The 25,359-nt window shown below is 43.2% G+C and overlaps 1 protein-coding gene across 1 annotated transcript in view; it reads left to right on the forward strand.

The window, feature by feature from the left end:
- LOC117521821 (myomegalin-like) overlaps positions 1-25,359 on the forward strand; it is a 150,802-nt gene that overhangs the window by 87,641 nt on the left and 37,802 nt on the right. Inside the window, exons 10-22 of the mRNA XM_034183170.1 lie at positions 1,434-1,571; positions 2,524-2,643; positions 2,736-2,828; positions 2,920-3,144; positions 3,219-3,377; positions 3,466-3,567; positions 5,196-5,333; positions 5,612-5,791; positions 5,977-6,171; positions 6,263-6,454; positions 23,230-23,341; positions 23,823-23,908; positions 24,003-24,109. Coding sequence (XP_034039061.1) covers positions 1,434-1,571; positions 2,524-2,643; positions 2,736-2,828; positions 2,920-3,144; positions 3,219-3,377; positions 3,466-3,567; positions 5,196-5,333; positions 5,612-5,791; positions 5,977-6,171; positions 6,263-6,454; positions 23,230-23,341; positions 23,823-23,908; positions 24,003-24,109 — 1,847 coding nt within the window. The remainder of the gene's footprint in view (positions 1-1,433; positions 1,572-2,523; positions 2,644-2,735; positions 2,829-2,919; positions 3,145-3,218; positions 3,378-3,465; positions 3,568-5,195; positions 5,334-5,611; positions 5,792-5,976; positions 6,172-6,262; positions 6,455-23,229; positions 23,342-23,822; positions 23,909-24,002; positions 24,110-25,359) is intronic.

Genomic DNA, 25,359 nt, shown 5'->3' on the forward strand with positions numbered 1-25,359 from the left:
CTGTAAGATTATTTGTGTAACTAATTAATCATATTATTATTTTGATTAATAATTCTTTTTATTAGAATATTGATTATTTTCTGATTACCATTAGTTAATTTACCAGTAAATCATAACCATAGATTCTGCCAATAATGTTTAACCTCACATTCAACATATGAAAGATATAAAGTGCCAAAAAATTAAAAAGCCATCCACGGAGAAAAAAATGGAAGAAAATCTTGTATAGAGTTTTGCCACAAAAAGACAGAAAATTAAATCCTAAAATGTTTCATTCCTAACAGTTATATTCATTTTCAGTTAATCTGTTGATTATTCTCTGGATTAATCCATGAGTTGTTTGGTTGACAAAAGAAAATGGTGCATAACATTGATCAGTGATTCTCACAGTCCAAAATGCTTCCTCAACTTTCTTATTTTATCAACATCTTAAAGGTATCCAGTTTACTGTTAGAGATGGGGAGAAGCCCAGAAAATATTCATAAGAAGCTGAAGTCAGAATTTGGACAGACAGAACAATTAACTGATTTAACAAAATGATTTAATAACTGGTTAATTGTTGCAGCTCCAGCTTGTGATCTCAAATGTCAGGTTTATAGCACTGACTCATTAGTAGCTGTCTGCTGAAAAGATTTTGAAATGTCCAAAAACGACACCTATCTGCTTTCATGTGTTAACCTTTGTGGTAATTTTTGAGAAGGTTATTATTTTATAAATAGATTATCCTTTCATAATAAAAGCGTGATCTTGTATCTGGGGCTGCCAAGTAAACTAGGTTAGAAATGGGGCGACATTAAGACAGAGTGGCTCTACTACTGTCCTAGTTTCATTTTGAGGCCTTGAGGCAGAGTCATCCATGTAATGTCAGACCACCCTATTATCTCACTGTTTGCGGGCTATGAAGTAAAATAACTTATTTTTATGTGGCATTATGGAGGTGATGCGATGGGTGTTTGTTTCAGTTTGGCTCTATTATACTACCAATTGATCATCATTGATAATTGTATAGCCATGCTTCTTTTGGTGTTGGGGGGGAAACTGCTTAGTGGCACACTTGTGCTAACCCATCGTAGCTTCACTCATGCATAAGTCGCAGACACTCGTACACCCTTCATGAGGCTCTCAGCCCATCAGCGCTTAAAAAGAGAGCAGACTAGAATGAACAGGGTTTTTCACTGTGCATATAAATTGTATAGTTGGCTCACACAGCATTATCTTCCTCAAATGAGGCAGCCGCTGGAACTGGACAGATAACAAAGCCACTAAAGACATGAAGAGTTCATTGATTTTAAAAACACAGCTAGGTCATTCATTAAATAAATAACATCTTTAAAACAAAGATTTCAACACAATGGTTCATCACATATTAACAAGAGCCTTGCTATATATGTTGATGTTGTATTTTCATGATTTATTATTATTTGTTATAACAGAGTCTTGTTGAGGAGCAGCAGAGTCAGCTGAACCAGTATGAGTGTGCGGCCAGTCAGTGCGTCAGTGAGCTGCAAAAGGCCCAGCTCCAGGTGCAGTCCCTTCAGGCCAAGATCCATGAGAGTGAGGCCAATAACATGGTATGACACCTAAACATGCAGCATGATATATTAGCCTTACTCTGTAGAATTTCTACATGTTTGGTGAAGCTCGATGCATGTCTCAGTGCAGGTTTACCGCCTTTAGCATGTGAAAGATCACAAGTCTGATTTTTCCTGTTCAGTTGCATTGCATTTTTTTCTGGGCTGTGCACTGCTACCTGTGCTGGGAAAGGTGCTTGCAAGGATTATTCTTAACAGGATTCAGTCCCATTTACTAGCAACCACAGGAGTCTGGCTTCACACAGAACTCAACAATCAACCAGAACCTACTACTCATTGACCATAAGCACAAATATTGGAAGTACTTCTTTGCAGTCAATGTTAATTTTTGCTTTGTTTGTTTGGGGCGCTCTCTGGGACATCATCAGAATTTTAAGTATCCCCAACAAGTTGCTGGACATCACATTTGGCCTATACACAGGTACTGTGAGTCCAGAGATGTTTGGTGATGGTGATATCTTTGCAGGAGAATGTAATGCTCCAACATTTTAGGGCCCAGGTGCTGCCTGCATTTGTGTATGGTTGTGTGGTGATGACTGACTGTCTTTGGTACTAGGACTCTTCGAAAGATCCTTGGGTAAAGGTGGAATGACTTTGTGTCAAACAAATGGTTACTTCAGGAGACTCAGATGGGGAGTATCACTTGCATAGTGGGGAAATGTCAGCTGTGAGATTTTGCTGTGTGGTGCATTTGTCAGTGCCTCAGTGATGAGGAGCTCAATAACTGGAAAAGAACAAGGGGACACTCACATTTCAGGTGGCTGTGCCAGGTAAGGTTGGACCAGTTGTCTCACTGGGTGCTTGCCCTCCAGGAGCCAAGGCGGTTCCGTAGGGTGGCGAAAGCGTGGCACCAATACATGCTCTCAATGTTGACCTGTCCATGTTAAAGCTTATCTGAATGTCAGACAGTAACGTCTGTGTCCCTCTGCAGAAGGTACAGGAGAAGTTGGACGAGATGGAGTGTGAGCTGCGTTCACTCCGCCAGGCTTCTCACAGCCAGGAAAGAACCATTCAGGGCCTCACCGAGTCCATCAGCACCAAAGACAGCGAGGTGTGTGTTCATCTTTGTATTAGATAAATAGAAGAGTGGAGTGTTGCCTGTGTTACACGTATGACTGTATGTATGCACTATGGGTTTCCTAGGCTCAGGAGCTGTACCAGCTGATCCAAGGGCAGAACACCACTCTGTGTAAGCTGAAAGAACTGGTTCACCGTAACCAGCTTGCAAATTGTAAGGTGAGACTTGATGCACGTATAGTGGGGACCAATCTGTGTGAGTACCTTCACTGATCAGCGTTAACATATTGTCATTTTGTTCTCTCTCCAGTCTCCAGAGGGGGTCAGCGAGGCCTTGACACTTGCACATCTGCAGGGAGAGCTGGTGGGTGTGCAGAGCTCCCTGTTCTCCCTCAGCCTGGAGCTCGAGGCCAGCCAGAGGAGTCTGAGACAGAACCAAAGGCAGCAAGAAGACCTCGTTAGGTTCAAGGACAGACTCAACTCTGACCTGCAAGAGGCGCTGCAACACAAGGAGGTCACTGAGAAGCACAACCAGGTCGGTGTGGAGCAGATGACAATGTAGTGTTAAGCTCAGTACAGCGTGTGTGACCTCTGTGCTGTCTGACGCAGGACTTGCAGCGCGCACTTCAGAAAACCTGCACTGAACTCCAGGCGAAAGAAGGAGCCATGAAAGAGAGCGAGGCAGACAAATATAACATGGTGCAGGAAAAGGAGCGCACCATCGCACAGCTTGAACACTCCCTAAAGGACAAAGAGAGACAGCTGAAGGTATACAAAAAAAAAATCACTGCTCACTGTACATACATAAAGTGGACAACACACACAGTTTTCCTGTCTAAAAATCTTTTATCTTTAGGAGTACTCAGAGATGCTGGAGTCCACAGGACACTCCAAACCCAGAGATGTTCTACTGGAGAAGCTAAAAGAGCGCATTAAAGACAGAGACCGAGCGCTGGAGGTAAAGTTAAAATGTTTACACTCGAGTCCAGTAGAATGACAAATGAAAGGAGATTTGGAGGAATATGAAGAGAGCGAGCGCACAAAGGTCAAACCTCCCACGATTACTGAAGAGAAAAAGCTAATTTGAGAAACTAAACTTCAACTAAATTTGTTTTTAAATTTTAAAGAAAAAGTATACTTTTGTGATAGCGATGGCTCAGTGCCACAGTTTACTGATTAGTTGAAATACTTGCCGTCGAGTATAAATTCTATCTTTCGAAATTTTAATTACACTCAAAAAGTGACTCATTGGATGAACTCAATTCAATTATGTGCAGGATTTCCATCTAATAAATATATGTAGCCCCAACTGCATTATTTTCGTGTATACGCACACGTAGTTCGGCGAGTTAAGTCACTTGTTATAATCACTCCGCTCTGGTCGTCACCATAGCAACACGCAAATCAGTTGGCGCAGATCAGCTGTGTTTTGACAGGTGAATGACAGAAATGCGATAAAACATGGATTTCCAAGTGAATTTTAATATTTTTTGACCAAAATAAAACGTTTGAGGAATAGAAAGAGGAGGAGAGCAAATGAGAAGAACAGCAAAAGCAACGGCATAAAGATTTAACATCGGACGAACTGGACAAGATTGAAGATGGGAAAGAAGAGAACGATTCTATTCTTGCGGGCTGCCGGAGCGCTCCACATCAAAACAGCGAGCGTAGTTTCTGGACCTCTTGCCAGAGTTGGTCGTAGCTCCACAAAGCAGAGAGGGGGGCGGTGTGAGTGGCCCGCTGCATCGCTTACCGAGCCCGCAGACACAGTAAGCGCATCGGAGGCAAAATGTCTTGAGACTGGCATAAAATAGTCCCAAATACTTACGCATTTTTATCAAGTTCTGTTAACTTAAATAAATATTTTTGTGTTAGCTCACTGTGTGGGAGGATGGTATAAGCGGATTAAACAACTCGAAGCCGTGCATTATACGGTTTGAATGCACTTCGTGGAGTAACACCACTCCGCTTCGCATCGTGGTGTTTTAGACTCTGCTCATGCATTCAAACCGTATAATGCACGGCTTCTCGTTGTTTAATCCTTACTTAATTGGGAATACATATATTTATTAGTTGGAAATCCAATCCAATGAGCCACTTTTTTGAGTGTACTATGTAATTATTATGCTTTTACTATCATTAGTGTTACTATAATTACCATAATTATATTTTCTACAACCTGCATTATGTTTGAACAGTTTGTTGTCAAGGTATCTGGCATTTCAAAAACTAAATACATAACTTGTGCCAAATCAGCATGTGGATAACTACTGCATCCGGTGGAGTTGTGCATCAGGTCAAGTTGTGATATTTTTCTTCACATCAAAAAGTACTTATTAGCAGCTGCTTCTAAAGTTTAAAGTTTTTGATGTGGTCAGCTATTAGTTTGATCAGTAAGTGCACCGATGATGATGCACACAAGCAATGCTGAATTTTAACTGTATTTTGTGATTGCATGATTACAAAGAATGTTACTGAAAATGTTTGCAATTAACTTCCAAATGTATCGTTTAGTACAACTCGATTAATACCTGTGGAATAGTCGGAAATGGCAGCGCTTAGATTTTTCTGATGTCCTTCCGGCAGCATGCAGTTGATGACAAGTTCTGCTGTTTGGAGGAGCATGAGAGCCAGGTGAGGAGGCTGCAGGTGGCCCTTCGGGAGAAGGAGCGAGACCTGGAGAGACTGCGCTGCATCCTGTCCAGCAGCGAGGAGACCATCACGGTACACTTGAGCAGTCACAACATAAATCTCTGTGTCTTAGTGGGTACGGTGAATAGTCATATTTGTGCCTCGGGATACGACAGCCATCGGCAATCAAACAGTAACTATAAAGGGCATATTGAGATGTTTATTTATTTTATGGACTTGTCAGCACAAAGCACAGCACAAGAAAGCTATCATTATATTGCCTTTATTTATGAATTGTATAATTTTGTTGTGGGGGATTGTTTTGTCCTGGTAATATGTATAGATGTGATTGTGTACATGTCACTGGTCAGAGTCTGGATGCCTTGGCACGAGGTAAGGAGCTGGAGCTGGAACAGGCCGCGGAGGCCTACAGGAACCTCCAGTTTGTCAAACAGCAAAACGAAGAGAAGGAAAGAAACAGCCTGAGAGAGAAAGATGCCATCATCAGCCAGTTACAGGCAGCTCTGCAGAGGCACAGCCAGGAGAACAAGGTAGCGCCCTGCCCGCGCATTCATTTGTGTTTTTGTCATGTTGACTCTTAATTGTTTGCCACTGTTTGATTTGCAAAGCTCAAAACCAGTTCAACTGGAGAAACCCGTGTTAATTGTTTATAGTTGTGGAGATCCAGCAGGTGTGCTGAGGCAGTCTGTGTGTATGATGTTTTGTGTGTGTACAGGATTTGACAGCCACACTCACTGCCCAGGTTCAAGCTGGTCCCAGTGAAGTCATGGAGGAGCTCAAGGCTCGGTTGGCGCTTAAAGGGAAGCTCTTCCAGGAGCTGCTGTCAGATCGCAGCCGCCAGGCTAATGAACACCAAGCACAGGTCCAGGACCTGCTTAACACTCTCAGCTCCAAAGATCAGTATCTACAGGTAGAACACATTACTGATCTGAGATCTGTCCTACAGTGCCTGAAAAGCATTACCTGCTCAAACTCCCATGTTCTTCTTTGACTTCTCTCAGGATTACTCCTATAGGCTTTCCCAGGTGATCAGTGAGCGCACAAGCCAGGTGCAGGAGCTTCGCAAACAGCTGTCATTAAGAGATCGGGAGCTGTGCGAGCTGAAACGAGATAAGGAGCGGGAGGTGGGAAGAGATGTGGAGCATCTCCAGAATCTCCTCAAACAGAAGGAGAGCTTCATCAAGGTTCATCAGGTTTTCCTTTCATTTTCTCTCCTGCTCTGTCTGATGTGTACTTTACCTTGAAGGTACTGTGCATCCAGAAAGTATTCACAGCGCTTCACTTTTTCACATTTTGTTATATTACAGCCTTATTCTAAAATGATTAAAATTATTTTTTTCCTCAAAATTCTACACACAATACCCCATAATGACAATGTGGAAAAAGGTTTGTTTGTTTGTTTTTTTTGAGGGGGGGGATTTTTGCAAACATTCATGCTGCTTTGAAGGTTACACTGAGCACAGTGGCTTCCATCATCTGTAAATGGAAGAAGTTCAGATCCACCAGGACTCTTGCTAGAGCTCGCCGCCTGTCTAAACTGAATGATCGGGGTGACCAAGAACCTACAGTTGTGCTCAAACGTTTACATACCCTGGCAGAATTTTTACTTTTTTTTAGCCATTTTTAAGAGAATATGAATGACAACACAAACATTTTTTTTCCACTCATTGTTAGTGGTTGGATGAAGCCATTTATTGTCACACAACTGTGTTTCCTCTTTTTAAATCAAAACGACACGAGAACTACCCAAATGAACCTGATCAAAAGTTTACATACCCCTGTTCTTAATACAGTGTGTTGCCCCCTTTAACATCACTGACAGCTTGGAGTCTTTTGTGGTAGTTGTGGTCGAGGCTCTCTGATGGTAAAGCTGCCACTGAATACGTTTCAGACTTTATTTACATTAATTACAAAGAAATACAAAAAATGTCACTCTATGATAAATCTGCATGGAGTAAACAGTTCTCAAAAACTGAGTGACTGTGCAAGAAGGAGAAGAGTGAGGAAAGCCACCAAGACACCCAGACAACTGTCGCGGCTCGTCTTTTTGGTCTTCTCAGGATGTCGTCTTTTAGATAACACAAACTAATTGCAAGTGATATGCTAGAAAGAGGACACAACACTTTAGAATAATTCAGCCTTAAGCAAGATAAAATGCACAGAGTTTTTAAGTTTATTTAAGCCTTCGACACAAAGCTTAGACAAACTGAGTCCTCTAGAGAGACTGAATATGACAACCGCGCTCGTCTATTTATTGGAGACCCGCGGGCATCGCTCCTCCTTCGACTTTTTTATTTATTTCATTCCCAAGACATGGTTTTCTATTGGAAGCGTCCTCTAGTGAACCCTAAGCAGGTGTTAGGCCATTATTTCAATGTGACAAACGCTCCCATTAAAACATGAAGGATTTACAACTGATTTTTTTAAAAGACCTTCAGCCACAGGTGCAGCTGGCCTGAGGCCCCCTCCGCACGTGGCCTCAGCCACACGTGCAGCTGGCCTGAGGCCCCCGCACGTGGCCTGCGGGAAAGCACCTAAAAGACCTTGGAAAGCCCCTGACAGACTAAATGACTAATAGAGCCCTTTTTTTGGGTTGAACACCTGCTAGTTCAACCAGAGGACATACAGTTCGGATCAGGACACTTGATAGTTCATCACAGTTCAAATATGGACCTAAAAATTCTTCTACAGTCCCTCCTCTGGGACTCGAAAGAGTCCCATTACATCAACTATACTCTTGGGTTGTTTACTGACAAGACATCCTCATTTGTGCATTGCAATAAAAAAGAAAAACACATCACTCGAGTTACTGATAACTCTGGTGCGGATATGAATATCAGTGATACTTCACACGGTAAATATATTGCAGTGCAGGTGAACCTACATACTAAGGCACAAGGTGAGCAATTAGCTGGATTATATCAACACAAGGTGACATTCAAACATTGAGTTTTGGTGTAATTCAAGGCACTTAAAATGGCCACATAAAACAAGTTACATCAACCTCTTAATCATGGCAAAGTAAAGGCTTCACATTGACATCAGTGCAACCAATCATCTTCTGGCATCTATTGACTCACTCAACCAGAGGCTCCAACCCATTATACTTGGTTCTACATATTATTTTGTTAAAGCGTCACACATTTATTATTTAAATGCATCAAATAACCCCTACGTTACCACTATTTAGTCAACCAATCAAGAAACTATTCTAAGGTTAGCGCAGCTATGTCTAGTTAAATGATAAACACAATAAATGGTTTCCCTTCATGTCCGTCCTTAAGTCATTTGCCTTAGTCAATCATATAATGGTTTTCATTATAGGCCATTTCTCAACATTCTCCACTTTGTTTTTCTTCTTTTTCAGCTTGTTTTCTAATGCCCGTTTTGGCCAGACACCAAATTTAGGCAATGCATGTCTCTTGAGGCATGCTATAATTTAAGAAAAAGGGGTCCCTATGGTGCATCTTTACTACTAAATCTACAAACACGCCGTGTAAGGGTCCCCTTTTTATAACTTTGCAATGTGATATCTATGTGTATGCATTTAGCTTTATCTGTGTTACGCAGATGATGGTAAGGACAGACATTTACCCAACTTTCGTTACTAACATATATCCTTCTTTGTTTTTAGTTACACTCAGATTTCTGAAACCAGTCCGCAATTCAAACTCAAGAACCAAGATCATAGTCCGTGTTCAGTGCCATTACGTCAGTCCGCGCTCCTCAGCATTTACTCAGCATCTGAAGTTTTGGGAGAAGTTGGGGAACATGGGGAGGTTGGCCTTTCAGGGGTAGTGGGGGAAGGATCAGGAATTCTGGCTTTCAGACAGTCGTGCAGTTCTCTGATGGATCTTTCCAGCTCCTTGTGCTGCTTGGCCAGGTTGTACAGGGCCCCCAGAGAATTCTTGCCCACATTCAGGGTGGTGGTGGCCAGCCCTAGCTGTTCCCTTTCCATATGCTCCATCATGCAGGCTAGCATGTCCATACTAGACTGAAGACCACACAGTTGAGTATGGAGGCCCTCCTGAGCACAAGAGATGTTGGCATTGTCACGGTGTATCCTGAACAGGTATGCAGCTGTCTGACTTAGTTGTGGCATGATTTCCTCAAATAGCTCATGGGGAATGTGATTTGTGAGGGGCAGGAGCTGCTCCAAGGTTTTTGGAACAGACTCTTGTGGAAGACGAAGCTCTCGAACCAAGATTGCCATGTCCAGTGGGGTGACCATGACCAGATTAAGGTTGTGCAGTCCAGGGGACAGGAAGTACAAGGGGGAAGGCATTTCGTGTGTGGGGGGAGTATTGTTGATGTCGCACAGGCAAGTGGTTGGGACACTCTGGGCATTTAGTAGCCTGTACAAAGCTCCCTTCTGTCCTGGTGGGTGAGTTCAACTAAGGTCCACCCCTGCTGATCCTCCTCCAGAGGTACTGGGCTGATCAGAATATCTCTCCTGCCTTGGGGGTGGAAAGCTGGGGACAGGTCCTAGCAGTGAATTGGGTCTAGGATGCACTCGGGCAGTTGCTGCATATGGCCGACCTTGGCTGCCTCCCCTGGAGGGTATCGTTGCCACTGGCACATGTGACTGTCTCCATGGCATTTGCGGAAGGGGTGTGTTCCTGAGTCCAAAGGGTCCTTCAGGTGATGGTGGAGTCCTCGGGCCGACTCTTGCTGCAGGCAGATTCTGTGAAGCTGTCATCGCTAGGTGCTGGAACGATGAAGATCCTTCTGTTGCCAACTGGTTTAGCTGCTGGATGGATGGCGGCTGTGGCGACCAATCATGTCTCGACCATCCCTCCTGTATATCCTCTTCTCCGAACAGTTCTGAGAGTCCAATCAGACTTGATAGAGGCAGATCAGGCATAGGTCCCTGATCAGGGGAGTCTGGTCTCTCAGCCATACTCCTGTGTCCTAGTAATATACATATACGTTCATTATTACAGCTCCATGTCATTCTTTCAGATATTGTCTATCCTATCCCTCATTTTTGTGGGTGCATGTGTGTGAATGTAAATGTGCGTGCATGTCTTCTTCCTCGTCTACAATATCACCAAGCACGGTCCATCCCAGTCCTCCCTATCTGGGGTATACGCCACAATATTAGGGAGCTGGGGGCTGTCGGGGAGGATAATTGGTATTTCATCCATTTCCATATATTCTGGTTCTCTGTCTGTTTCATTTGTGCTTTCTTCTAGGGCTCGGATGGCTAACAGTGGGAGCTGTCCTACTGTGGATGAAATCAATTTGTTGACCAGAAATTTTATCAAGGGAATACCACAACATATTACCAGCAAGACCGCCACCCCTGTTAGTGCCAAGATTACACCTATCTGGTATAACCAGTCTTTCCATGATATCCACCCTCTCCTTAGAGTCCCAAACAGTGAAAACAGTGGGCCAATATTCATTCCATTCCCTACAATGTATCCAGAATCGTCAGTTTCATTTCTCCCTCCTATGGAGTTACTTAACAGTTCCTGTTGCATCTCTTCAAGTGTGATTAAGAGCTCTGTCAAATTTCCGTCTTCCCCTGTACGCATGGGAATAGCTGTGCAACATTCGGTGGCTTTGATCATAATACAAACTCCTTGTTCATCAGCCATCATCATCTCGATAGCTAATCTATTTTGCATTGTCATTAGCGAGGTGGCGTGCAGTTGTTCGGTTAAGGCTCCTACTGCTGCCAATGTCCAGTTCAGGTATCTTTGCTGATTATACCACAAGTAATTAATCCACTGCACCTCCTGGAACCTAGAATGGATTTTTGGAGTAACCCCAAACAGAGCCAATGCCCATCCCCATTTATCCGCATCTTCATCTGCTTTAACTCTGCTACTGTCTATGGCTTCTAACTGTCGGGGTATCCCTTCTGGTATCCTGTTTCTTACTGTGATGTTGTAGTCTGTTTTAAACGTCATTATTCCTCTTTTCTTACGAAGTTTCTGTGGCATGGGTTGTATTGAATTCGGCATTTCAATTACTGTTATTGCTCCTGTGAGCATCACAGGAGCACAAAGGCCTTTCCAATTCGGGGACAGCGATGACAGGAGTTTCCTTTTTTGTCCGCATATCCAAAAGATGTCAGCTAAGGGTACCGTTCCCTTAGCTAAATTTGGAGTAGATACCCATGAAGCATGGGTGAGATTCAGTCCAATTACCGACCCCCCTGTGGCCGGTACTATTTGTTCACACTGTATGCCTGCTGCTGGCAGGGTGTGACAGACGGTAATGTTCCATGCTGTTTTAGCCGGTTTGTATTCTTGCTGCTTTTGCATACACTGTATGTGGTGTTTTGGCTGGGTCGTCCCTACCTGCCAATCGCTTATGTATTGTGCTACTAAGCCTTTAGTTATACAGAATGGGTGTATCATCCCTTTCTCTATTTTAATCATAGGTGGAACGGTTCCTTCTGTACTTAGGGGCACTGGACAAAGTTTACTGTCGGCAGCATATTTTTCATCACCTACTGCCATTTTCATAACACATTGTGTATAGCATTCTGCTTGGTCTGAGTTATGTTGGGGACTCCTATAACAGTTGTTGATATCAGGTAGGGGTTTAGCCTGAGGTATCACACCTTTCCGGTGACAGGCTATGCAAGGCTTTTCACTGATCTGCCTAGCCGAAAATTTCAACCATTGGTAAAATAAATTGGTCTTCAACCCTTGTGTGCGGGCTAGGTCTGTACTGGGATCCCATCTTCCTAAGTGACTGCTTGTTTCTAGGCTTCTAATTGTCCTCTTTTTCCTTGGTTTGATTTTTACCCATTTTGTGGCTTCATGTACTGTAACAGTTACGTCTTGCTTGGTTTCCCTGCATCCTCTTTTATCACAAATTACCTCTATGTTGAGTGTTCCCTCCTCTTCACATTTGATGCTAATGGCTTCGTCTAATATGTAATCCCCCAGCTTTCCCTGTATTCCTATGTTCTTGTAGGCTTTTGATTTAATGTATACCAAATTATATGTTTTTCCTGTGTTTAGAATGCCTTGTTTAGCTGCTATTGCGGCCATGGCCACGGCACAGTCCGTTGTATGTTTTGGATGTCTATTTTCTCCCATACTGACCACCAGTAGTATTGTCAATCCCTTGAATAATTCCTTAATCATTGCTCTGATGACTGTTGAGATGTGCTACTAGATGTGCTACTAAGTGAGCCGTCACTAGATGAGCTGTCACTAGGGATGTGTGGTGTATCTGTGCTTTGTCTGGGTTGTACTTCCTGCGGTTCTTCTGTCGGTAAATCTACTGAGTTGCTGTCCGAGTCTGATGTCTCCTGTGGCCTGTCTATCTGTCGGTCTGTATTTCTGTCTGTCTGTTGGCCTGCGTCTCCAGTTGTCTCTGAGTCTGCATCTGAGTCTGTCGCTGCTCTATCTGGCAGGGATCCACTACTCTCTGAAGCTGTGCGTCGTCTTTGTTCAATCAGTCTCTGTGAGCGCCTTGGCCAGTGTTCGCCTGGCTGCAGGGAGGCGTGGCCTTCCCTCGGTGCTGCTGTAGGGTCTCTGGCTTCTCCTGCTTCCCCCCTTGGCCCGGCGGCTCTGCCAAGACGAGCTTGCCGAGGCCGCAGGGGCGCTGGGCCACCAACCCTACAGCAGTGGTTTAAATGAAACCAAGTGTCCTTACCGTCTACTTTGACTGCTGTACGTGAGGCAAGAATAACTTTGAAAGGACCTTCTCGGCGGGGCCTGTCCCACTTCTTTTTGAACACCTTAACGTAAACCAGATCACCAGGCTGGATGCTCTGATTTTCAAGTGGAATCTCTGCTTCTCTGTCTTCTGTAGCACCTTTGACCTGCAAAAAGATAGTTTTGTGTATTTGGGTTAACTGTCTCAGATAATTATGCCATTCGTCTTGTAGCTGCTCCAGCGATGGTCCTTTGTAGGGTCCTCTCAGGTATGGAATAGGCATCGGCCGACCTGTAAGAGCTTCAAATGGTGTCAAATGGGTTAGTCGGTTAGTTTGTGAGCGCATTGACAATAAAGCAAGCGGCAACGCATCCAGCCAGGTTAGTTTGCCATTGCTGTCTGCTATGATTTTTGCTAGTTTGTTCTTTAAAATGCCATTAGCCCGTTCCACTGCCCCATTTGATTGAGGGTGATAAACACACCCAAACTTCTGTTTGATACCCAATTGTTTGAATGTTTCTTGTGTAACCTTGGCTACAAAAGCCCTACCGTTGTCAGATGAGATAGTATCTGGAATGCCAAATCTTGGAAAGACATCTCGGCACAAGAATTTGGCTACCGTTTTATGGTCTTGATTTGCAGAGGCTACTGCCTCAATCCATCGGCTGAATCTGCATATCACTACCAAAACATATCTCATTCGTTTAACTCGATTTTCAGCTCCCATGTCTATGAAATCCATCATAAGATGTCTGAATGGCCCATCAGGGACCGGAATGTGGGCTAAAGGGGGCTGTGAATGATTTCCGGACATTGTACTGTGCACATACCTCACACTCATTCAACAAACGGTCCACTGTTGCTGCCATATATGGTGACCACCAGACAGCTTTTAGTTTGTTCATAATTTGGACTTGCGAACAATGATCGGGTCCGTGGGCCCAAATGATTGCATGTCGTAATAAATTGGTGGGTAACACAAAATGTCCATGACTACTGCGCCACAGCTTGTCCGCTGGCCCCTGACTGCGTGTCTCAATAGCGCCTCGTTTAACCCACATTCGTTTTTCTTCTCCACTGGCCCTACTTGAGCCACTATCAGTGCGTCAAGTGAAACCAGTGGGGCACAATCTTGGATGGTTAGCAGGGGAAACATATTTTCTCCTTGTGCTCCTTTGCGAGCTGCGTCATCTGCTAGATTGTTACCTTGAGCTATGATGTTATTATTCTTTTGATGACCTGCACATTTAATGATGGCTACCTCAGACGGTAATTGGAGAGCTTGTAACAGTTGGGAAATCGCTTCTCCATGAGTGACAGGGGTGCCATCTGCTCTCAGGAATCCCCTTTGTTTCCAAATGTTGGCATGTACATGACATACGCCATAAGCGTAGGCTGAGTCTGTGTAGATATTAACACGTTGATCTTTAGCTATCTGGCAAGCCATAGTTAAGGCTTTGGCTTTTGGCTCTCAAAAATTTCTCTGTCTCTGCCACACAGTTATGTGGAGTACCATCTAACGGTGTGGTCAATTTGGTGGCGGGATTCACCGTGTGACAACGTTGTATTGTTATTTCTGGAGCGGACAACACAACTTCATATCCAGTGCGTCTAGCTTGTGTTAAGACAAAACGTTGACTGGTTAGCAGGGCATGTAACTGATGCGACGTGTACAACGTTACTGCATGTCCCATGATTATGGATGATGCTTTTTGAAATGCAAAGGCAGCTGCTGCTAGACCCTGATAGCATGGTGGCAATCCTGTTTCAATGTTGTCAAGCTTTGTACTATAATAGGCCAATGGTTGTTTTCCTTCATTTGTTTCCTGCATTAGTACAGCACAAGCATATCCAGCTTTTTCAGTAACATACAAATGGAAAGGTTTCCCATAATCTGGGTTACCTAACGCGGGAGCAGATTGCATGTCTGTTTTTAGGGCCTCAAAAGCTCCCGTTGCCTGATCTGTCCAGACGAGGAGAGCTGCATTGCTTGTTTGCCCCACTGCTCTAATCATGGCACGCAAAGGTGCAGTTTTTATAGCATAATCACATATCCACGGCCGACTGTACCCTGCCATCCCAAGGAATGAAAGCATCTGTCCCACTGTTTGGGGTTTGGGAGCCTTGATTATAGCCTCCACTTGGCTTGGGGCTATACATCGCGTGGTCCCACACAACTGTCTTCCCAAGTATTCTACTTGTTGTTTGCAGAACTGCAATTTGTCCTTACTTACTTTATGACCTCCATCTGCCAATGCATGCAATACAATTAATGAATCTTTTTCACACTGTTCTTGAGTCTCTGATGCAATAAGGAGATCATCCATATATTGCACCAATGTACTGGGTATGTCAAGGTGTTGTAAATCTTCAGCCAGGACTTTGTTAAAGATGGCTGGGGACAGGTTCAGTCCCTGAGGTAGCCGTGTATACGTTAGCTGTTGTCCCAGAAATGTGAATGCAAACAAATGTTGTGAGTCTGGGTGCACAGGCACACTGAAATAGGCTGAACACAGATCGATTACCGTGTACCATTTTGCTCCAGCAGGGATGCTTGATAGTATAGTATGCGGATCAGGTACTATAGGTGCATCCATTTCTATAATTGCATTGATAGGACGCAGATCATGTACCAGCCGATACTCTTTGGTATTGTTTTTTAGGGATAGGAAAGATAGGAGTATTGCATGGGCTTGCAGTTTTTATTAGAACTCCAGCTGCCATTAGTCCCTTAATTACTGGTTTTATGCCTTCAATAGCCTGAGGTTTTAATGGATACTGCCTTTGGTGAGGCAGTTTTGCTCCCGGTTTTACTTTTATTTTTACTGGTAAGGCTGTTTTTACTAGTCCTACATCCGTTTTGCTTTTGGACCACACCACTGGTGGTATTTGCTCTAACAATTTCTCTTGTTGGGCCGATAACACCATCTGTCCCTCTGGTCTAGGATTGAGCTCCACTTTTTGAGCTATAGCCTCATCATTTACTTTTAAATTAATTCGTATAAACTGCTGGTCTTTTGACAGATGTACTTGTGGACTTTCCATGTTTTGCCATTCTTCAACTTCTGAGGCTGTCTTTACCATTGGACCTAGGTCATGGGATTCGTACTTTTCTGAGACTAAAAGGGTCACATGAGGCGTGGCATTTGGCACTTGATACCATTGTTGTTCAGCTGAAGTTAGCTTGACAGAAGCTGCGGCCCCTTGGGGGCCTAAATAAATTTCTGTGGTGGTTATGTGAAACAGCCGTTGATTCATCAATGCATCCCAGCAGCATGCATAGTCAGTTTGTTCTTGTTTGGCGTCGAACATCAGGGTGACATGTAAAGGTAAACTAGGTGTACATACTGCTTCATAGTGTTGTTCTGCCCAGGGCTTCCATTTTTCCCATTCCAGTTGAAGATTTGAATTTTCTGGTTGTAACTTCAGCCAGTATACCATGGGTTGCACAGGTCGGACCTTGTTTTCCATGTCCATAAGCACCATAATGTTGGCAAGTGCTTCGTCAGGAAAGTGTATTTGCAGTCCTTGATGGGTACACACTATCTGGGTTTGTAGCTTACATAAAATGTCTCTTCCCAGCAAATTCACAGGTGTATTTTGTGAGTATAACAGGGGTGCTTCAATTGTTTTTCCTGCAATCGTTACAGGAAGTGGGCGTGTAAACGGTATTATTTGAGTCTTCCCAGAGAAGCCGATGGTCTTAATTACAGACCCAGAGAGGGGGAGATGAGCGCCCATTTTCCCTATGCAAGAGTATGTTGCCCCTGTATCCACCATGAAAGGGAAATCTCTGTTTTGTATATTAACAGTGACGGTTGGCTCTTCCTTAGGTATCATCGAAATAGCCAATGCCACCGTTTCCCCCTCTGTCTTCTCTAGGCCCCCCTATTGCCAATAGGCAGAGGGTCCAACCCAAGGTCGGGCCGGACAATTTCTCATTCGATGTCCAGGTTGTCCACAGCTCCAACACTCATTAGAGGGTTGATCCCCTATTGGGGGTGTTGGTCCCATAGGCGGTCCCGCTTGACTGTTCCTGGGAGCTGAGTTTTGGAATCTGTTTCCAAATGAAGGTTGGCGAGATCCTCTTCGCCACCCTCCTCTTTGACCTTGAAAGTTCCGTGACTCTCCTCTCCACCCATGACTGTAGGTGGGTCCATTTCGGGTGTGCCAGTGCTATGGTAGTGATAGTGATGCTCCACTGGTGCTGAGACTTCTCCTGCAGCAGTGCTCCCTGCTGCTCCTTGGGGGCTCTGTGTGGCTGTTACCACAGGTGCCTGTATGGTGGCAGCAGTGTTTGCCGTAGGGCCTAGGCTTGCCGACTCAGAAGGAACAGGGGTCATCATTGGTGCCTGGGTCTTTGTTTTTTCTTTCTTGACTTTGGTTAGCTCTCCCAACTGCATCTGCACCAATTTTTTTTCGTCAGGGATTTTGCTGCATCTTCTTCTTTTTGTTTTTCTTTCTTGTAGATTTCAAGATGGTGACAAATATGCTCAGAGTATAAAGCCCAATTCATTTTCGATAGTCCCACGACTCCATCTAGGGCTTTCTGAACCTCATCTGGTAGAGCCTTTTTTACAGTTATTTTAAACAGGATTTCAGTTGCTGGAGAATGGTTCCATGCATTTCCTGTTTCCTCCGCCCATCTTTTCTGGAATCGGTGCAGGAACTTCTTTGGGCACTCTTCAGGTGTCCACTCCTCATCATCCAATTTAGAGGGATCCAAGACCTCAGGGTACTTTCTTCTCAGTCCTTCCCACATGGAGTTTCTATAGCGATTAAAGGGGACTTCATCATGTTGATTAGTGCCCATCATCTGTGTTAGTCCAACCTTTCCTGCTAATTCTTCAGTGTCATGTTTTCCCATGACATGCATTAGCAAGGCTTTTATGTCACCTAAAGACAAGGTTACCCCTGCAGTGCCTTCTTCTAAGGCAGTTATCCATCTCCCAGCTCCTTGGGTGATGTCTGGCAGCCTGTTGGCCAGCCCCACCATGTCTGTCCAGCTCCATGGGGTATACACATGATGACCATTTCTAACCACCAATGGGCATATGAGGTCTTCATCCTCCTCTTCTTCTGTGCGGACTCCATACTGTCTTCCAGATTGAGTGCGACTGACTGGTTCCAGGCAGTCCATCCAGTCGGTTATATTCTGTTCTAAAGCCGCTATGTCTTTGGCTACACATTGTTGTCTTTGCCTGAGTCGGGCCTCTTTTGCAGTCTCAATGATGATCTCACCAGAAATTTTTCGGGTGGGTGGCTCTATAATGTGATTCCCTTGATTGGGCGTCGATTGTTGTAATATTCTTCTTTCCTCGGCGTCCCTATGTCTTTGTATTCTTTCCTTCGCTAGCCGAAGTTGCTCAGCTAGTTCTTCATTATCTCTTCTGGCCAGATCCAGTGTGTCACAGAAGCTCTTGTGCCACTCTTCGGAGCCTCTATAGCCTGTGAAGGTCCAGTCGGCTGACTTATGGTGGGAGGGGACGGTTTTCAGTGGACCTTGATGTGCAGGCGGAGCCTTCAGGTCTCTCTCTTTATCCTCGTCTGCCTCCGTGTCACTGTTATTTGTGGCCTCCCCTGCTGGTCGTGGTGAGCGACCACTTACTTTCGGACTTGGAGACCTTGTATGATCCATTTGACAGACTGTCTCCTTGTGGCTCTCGAGCTTTTAGTGTCAGTGTGAATTTGCCCTCCACATCCATGCCTTGGTCCTCTTCACGAGTTCCTAATACAAATTGTCCAGCTGTCTTTCCCATATCATGACGTTTATAAGGGGGTGGCTCTGCTTCCCAGCTCGGTGCACTGGCTTTAGTCTCTTTGGATCTTTCCTCTGTCATTTTTTCTCTTTTCTGCTGTAGCCTCTGTGCTTCCTGCTTGAACAAGGCCAAAACTTCTTTTTCTTCAGTGCGTTTTTTTTTGTTGTTATTTACGTTCTTCTGCTGATCTTTAATTTCTTTTTTCTGTATTTCTACCGCAACTGCTTCACACATCACCGGATCAAATGATCCCTCCAAAGGCCATTGCCTGCCCCCATGTGACCTTTTGTGCCACTTTCTCATACATTGGTTGGCCTTAGTGCGTTTTCCTGGATATTTTCTTAGTACTAAGTCTAGCGGGGTACTTTCCCGACCTTGACCTTGAGAGTTACCCATGTAACCCTGACAAACGCTATGTGAGGTGTTTCTATGGTGTTCTGGTAGTCCCTCAGGGGCTGTCCTGATCCAGACCAATAACTTGCTGGCTGTAACACCTGTTTTGTATTTTAAACCCTTAAAAGGATTAAATTTCCAACTGTTATGCCCGTCTTCTTTTTCTTTAACTAAATATGAAAATTTACCTGTTTCCCACCGAACCTTCCTTGGGACCACAGTCAAAGTCAACCTAGGAAACAGTTCTTCACCTGGATCGGTTGGCAGTGTTATTAAATGATTTAATGGTATGCTAATTTCTTTATTAGGATCAGCACAAAGCAGCTCCAGCCACGGGGTTAAACCCTGATGCCACAGACGTCTTATCAGCAGCTCCCAATTAATTAGAGGGAATTGTTCTTTCTTTTGCTTCAGATTGATTACCTTAGTAATCTGCCATAATTTCTGATTGATCTCTTGTTCGTCCTGCCAATGTTCTGCTCCTACCCTGTCAAAATAGGTCCTTTCCAGCCAAAAATGTGTCCTGATTCCCTGGGTTTCGATGTCTCCGTCAGTCAAGTAATGTTCTGGGAGTATTATTTCATCATCACTTAAGTCTCCCATCAATGACTGTCCCAAGCATTGATCAGTCTGTCAGCTTTTTCACTATAATCTAAGCTTTAACTCTTTTGATTTATAACCAACTTTATTTATTTAATCCTCTTACAACCCTAACACTTCCTAATGTCTTTGCTCCCGACTTTCTTCTATTTTCCTTCTAATTTTTTAACTTTCTGCTTCTTCTTTCTTTTTCTGCTATGTTTGTTTATTAGTTTTCTCTCTTTGAAATAATATCTACCTTTTCTGTATTTACATAGCACTCTTCTGTCTTTTTCTTCACTGTCTCTGTTTCACACTTTACTCTCTGCCTGTCATGCACCTCCCAAGTCCTCCTGTTGGGTCTAAATACCTCCCCCTCGTACTCTTTCACATTAATCTTGTATGTCAGCCAGCCTGCAAGTTCTCACAGCTTTACACAGATTACTCTCCACTCTCCCACACACCAATCTTCAAAAGCTTTATACACAAAAATTATTAAAAACAACTTTCTATATATCTCTATCTAGACTTCTGCCACTTTTCACTCCGCGGCTTTAAACAACCTTTTTATTCACTTAACACCAATGTGTTCTGTTTAAGCATGTATCTCTTCTTCACGTTAGACAGCTTCTCCGGCGCTGTCAGCAACTTCATATATTACTTTTTTCAAGCCCTCTTTGAGCGTACAATATTTCATTTACTTCTACGCCTTACCGCGCCTCGCGTGCGTATCCTGTGCTTAATATATTATTTTCCACCAGCTCCTTTCTGAGCATACAATATTTCATTTACTTCTACGTCTTACCGCGCCTCGCGTGCGTATCCTGTGCTTAATATATTATTTTCACAAGCTCCTTTCTGAGCATACAATATTTCATTTATTTCTACGCCTTACCGCGCCTCGCGTGCGTATCCTGTGCCTTTCTGCACTTTCTTCTGCCTTTTTTTTTTTCACTTACTGAGCTCCTCGTGAGCTTAATGTGCCTTTGCACTGAAAATATTCTCTTTTTCTTTTCTTATAAAAAAACTGATATTACTGTGTACTTAATTACTTATTCTTCTCCCACGCCCCACAAGCGTGTATTTGGTGCCTTACTGCACTATTTTCTGCTTCATTAATTCTCATGTATTCTGCACTAACTCTCTATTTATTTTATTTTTTTATAGTTTTTCTCTTTTCTTAAAAAATGACGTCCTTTATTGAGCTCTTTTACTTACTGTCAGCTGTGCTTCTTTGCACTTTTCTCTTTAAATCTCTTTATCACGTACGGTATTTCTACTGCGCCCCCTCAGGCGCTTATCTTGTGCTTTCTCTGCACGTATTCTCTTGTTAAACTCTTTTTTCTCACTTATTTCACTTCAGTCTCTGTTAAACTCTTTAAATAACCTTGTATTACCTTGTATCTATGTCAGTATACTCCCCTAAATTAACCCCTACAGCGCATGCTATCAGCCGGCACGTTAGTAACGAATTTCAACAGCAATTATTCCCCAAGCATCCAGGTTAGTTCTCCACGCACTCTTTCCGCACCAGAGTTCATGAACATTCCTGAACTTTCACTCACATAGACATTCTTTTTCCCGGGAACACACACACCTTCTGAGCATTTTATCTACAAGGCCTGATAATTTTCAATCTTATCTTTTTTTAGTCTCTTATCAATTTTCTTAGTCCAGGTTCTTTTGGGTAAGAGGCAATTAAAAAATATCACCTGTCAACTTGGGCGGAAATCCCGACTCACTCCTCCAGATCGTGCAGAAATTATAAAAGGTTTCTGCTTACCTTTTAGTCGTGATCACTGTTATTTACGGTCTGGAGGGATGAGCTGGACTGCCCCAGGCTGCCGGAATGCCCCTGGACCCTCCTGGCTGGCTCGCCAAATTCTGTCGCGGCTCGTCTTTTTGGTCTTCTCAGGATGTCGTCTTTTAGATAACACAAACTAATTGCAAGTGATATGCTAGAAAGAGGACACAACACTTTAGAATAATTCAGCCTTAAGCAAGATAAAATGCACAGAGTTTTTAAGTTTATTTAAGCCTTCGACACAAAGCTTAGACAAACTGAGTCCTCTAGAGAGACTGAATATGACAACCGCGCTCGTCTATTTATTGGAGACCCGCGGGCATCGCTCCTCCTTCAACTTTTTTATTTATTTCATTCCCAAGACATGGTTTTCTATTGGAAGCGTCCTCTAGTGAACCCTAAGCAGGTGTTAGGCCATTATTTCAATGTGACAAACGCTCCCATTAAAACATGAAGGATTTACAACTGATTTTTTTAAAAGACCTTCAGCCACAGGTGCAGCTGGCCTGAGGCCCCCTCCGCACGTGGCCTCAGCCACACGTGCAGCTGGCCTGAGGCCCCCGCACGTGGCCTGCGGGAAAGCACCTAAAAGGCCTTGGAAAGCCCCTGACAGACTAAATGACTAATAGAGCCCTTTTTTTGGGTTGAACACCTGCTAGTTCAACCAGAGGACATACAGTTCGGATCAGGACACTTGATAGTTCATCACAGTTCAAATATGGACCTAAAAATTCTTCTACACAACCCAGAAGACGTTATAGGCTGACGTGGCTGTGATTGGAGAAATTATGCACAGTGCAAGCTTTGCATTTTGTATCACCAGTTATCCATCTTCATGATGACACATTATTAAGAAAAGGAGTATGTAAACTTTGGATCAGGGTCATTTGGGTAGTTCTCTTGTCATTTTAATTTTAAAAAAAGGAAACAGTTGTTTGACAATAAATGGCTTCACCCAACCACTAACCAAGAGTGGGGAAAAAAAAAGTTTTTGTGTTGTCATTCATATTCTCTTAAAAATGGCCAAAAAGGCAAAAATTCTGCCAGGGTATGTAAACTTTTGAGCACAACTGTATATGTTAGTGGCCAGACAGAAGCCACTTCTTAGTAAAAGGCACCTGAAGGACTCTCAGACCATGAGAAACAAAATTCTCTGGTCTGATGAGAACAAGATTGAACTCTTTGCTGTGAATGCCAGGCATCATGTTTGGAGGAAACCAGGCACCATCCATACAGTGAAGTATGATGGTGGCAGCATCATGCTGTGGGGATGTTTTTCAGAGGCAGGAACTGGGAGACGAGTCAGGATTGAGGGAAAGATGAATGCAGCAATGTACAGAGACATCCTGGATGAAAACCTGTTCCATCTGGGCTGAGCCAGAGCCCAGACCTGAATCCGATTGAACATCTCTGGAGAGACCTGAAAATGGCTGTGCACTGATGCTCCCCATCCAACCTGATGGAGCTTGAGAGGTGCTACAAAGAGGAATGGGCAAAACTGCCCAAAGAGAGGTGCACCAAGCTTGTGGCATCATATTGAAGAAGGCTGTAATTGCGGCCAAAGGTGCAACAAGGTATTGAGCAAAGGTGTGAAAACTTACGTACATGTGATTTCTTAGATTTTTATTTTTAATACATTTAAAAAAAAAACTTTTTTCACATTGTCATTATGGGGTATTGTGTGTAGTATTTTGAGGGAAAAAAAAATTTCATCCATTTTGGAATAAGGATGTGACAACAAAATGTGGAAAAATTGAAGCGCTGTGAATACTTTCCAGGCCTTAACACTGTAGGCTTGATTTGTCAGGAGCTGATGCAGAACCAGGAAGAACCCATGGAACCATCCTCAAAAGAGAGTGAGTCTGAGATTAAGACTCTCCGAGAAGAGCTGCAGTTAATGCTAAGGAAGGAGAAAGAGACACAGGTATGTGTGTCGAGTGTTGTGGCTCTCTCACAAATGCAACAAAAGCCCACAGTTATTTGGGGTAAACATACCATAAATAACCACGCTGCAATGAAGTTGCACAACTGCAGAGTTATCAAGCTTTAGAAATGTTAAAAAAAAGTTTAACTGCGAACTTTTCACCACTTAATGGCGGGGCTGTTGTCAGCCTGTGTCAGTGCCTGTTTGCCTGCAGTAAAGCACAAGCCAAAACAAAAAAGGCAGATAAAGGAAATGGCTAGTTGCTTTTTCTTTTGCAACATTGTATTTACAAACTGTTACACCATCACCAATTACTGCCTGCAGTAATATTGCGATGACATTGTGATCATGTGCGTTTTACACACACACACATACATACATACATATGTGAATTTGTTAACAATTTGTTGGTTTTACACGAGTGAAAAAAACATTAGGATGTGTAAAATGAGCAATCTGATATAATTTGTTCGCCCTGCAGGTGGAGCTCTCCACATTGCGGTCCTGTTTAACTCACCAACAGGCCAGAGGAGATTCCACTAAGGATAGCACTGACCACCAACATGTATGATTATTTCATTTTCTGCAGCTTTTTATGATGATTTGTTGATGTTATGCACTTTTCAAGTGTCTCCTTCCTCCTGATGCTGCCTTAGTGTGTGCTGGAGGAGCTTGTAGCTGAATACTACAAGCTGATTGAGGCGCTGAGGGCGGAGAAGAGATTATATCAGAATCTCACCCACATTCACTCCAAGAGTGACAGGTAGGGAAGCTTCACCCAGGATATGTGATAGCATATTTGTCTGCCTGGTTTCTGCTTCACGGCGACACGTGGCTTAAAACATTACCCACGCCATATCGATTCCACTTGCTAGGTTGCGTACCATTCGTAAAACAGCACAGATAGCTGTCATTTGACATAGAACCTTTTAACTGAATGGTATCCTTATTATAGCATTTGTCATGTTAGGGTGATACACTTAATACTCAGGGGGTTTTTTTTTTCTAAACTAGGGAACAACAGAGTGCCATTCCATTATTTAAATACTGATTTTTATTTGAATGCTCTGTTCTGTTTCTTTGATGACAAATGTTACATTTCTGCCAGTAGTGGTTCCATTATTTATCAAAAAGTAGATGAGCCCTCCAAAATTAGTATAATTTGGGGTTTTCAAAAAATATAGGTGTGAAATCTTTGCTTTGCTGTATAGCGGAACAAAGATTATTTGTTATTACTGTGTAATGACAAAGTTTTATGAATAAATCCATATATGATTTAAGACATCAGTGTGATGGGATTTTCTGCTCACTGTCACTAAGAGAAGAGAAATGAGAGATCCCATTAGATCAATTTCCCCTTTTTTATTCAATGTTCCCCCTATAATGACACAGACCTGGAAGCCTACCAGGCTTTTTTTTTTAATAATGCCAAAAAAAAGCAGCAACAGTATAACAAAAGATAATGCTATATATCTATTAATGTGGAAATCAGTGCTTCTGCAGTGTTCCTATCAACATAGCAATGTTAATGCTGTGATGATCAGAGCTCCCCCCGGTTGTGCTCTGTTCCACATTAGTGGAACACCTTTTAAAAACTTTTTGTTTTAGCTGGAACTCACTGTAAAGTCATTTTCACATCAAGGTTTAACAATCATGGAAATGTGATGAACGTGTGATTCTGTTGTGTGAACTGTTGGACTGTTGCACAGCACGCTCATTTACGCCTGATTGATTAAGTAAAGACACCCACAGATTTGTTAAATGTAAAATTGTTATATATATATATATATATATATATATATATATATTTGATTCATTAAGTGTTTCATCTATAGGGTTGGGTATCGAGAACCGGTTCTTCTCGAGTATCGTTAAGAAATGATTCGATCCACCGATATCAATAGCCTTTTTGCTTAACGATTCCCTTATCGGTCCTTCAAAGCAGCCGTTGTTTTTGAGGGTGTTTGTCGGGAAAATGATCATTCCTCTACGTTGATTACAGACCCTGCAGCG

Source organism: Thalassophryne amazonica, chromosome 12 (genome assembly GCF_902500255.1).
Source record: "Thalassophryne amazonica chromosome 12, fThaAma1.1, whole genome shotgun sequence".
Lineage (NCBI taxonomy): Eukaryota > Metazoa > Chordata > Actinopteri > Batrachoidiformes > Batrachoididae > Thalassophryne > Thalassophryne amazonica.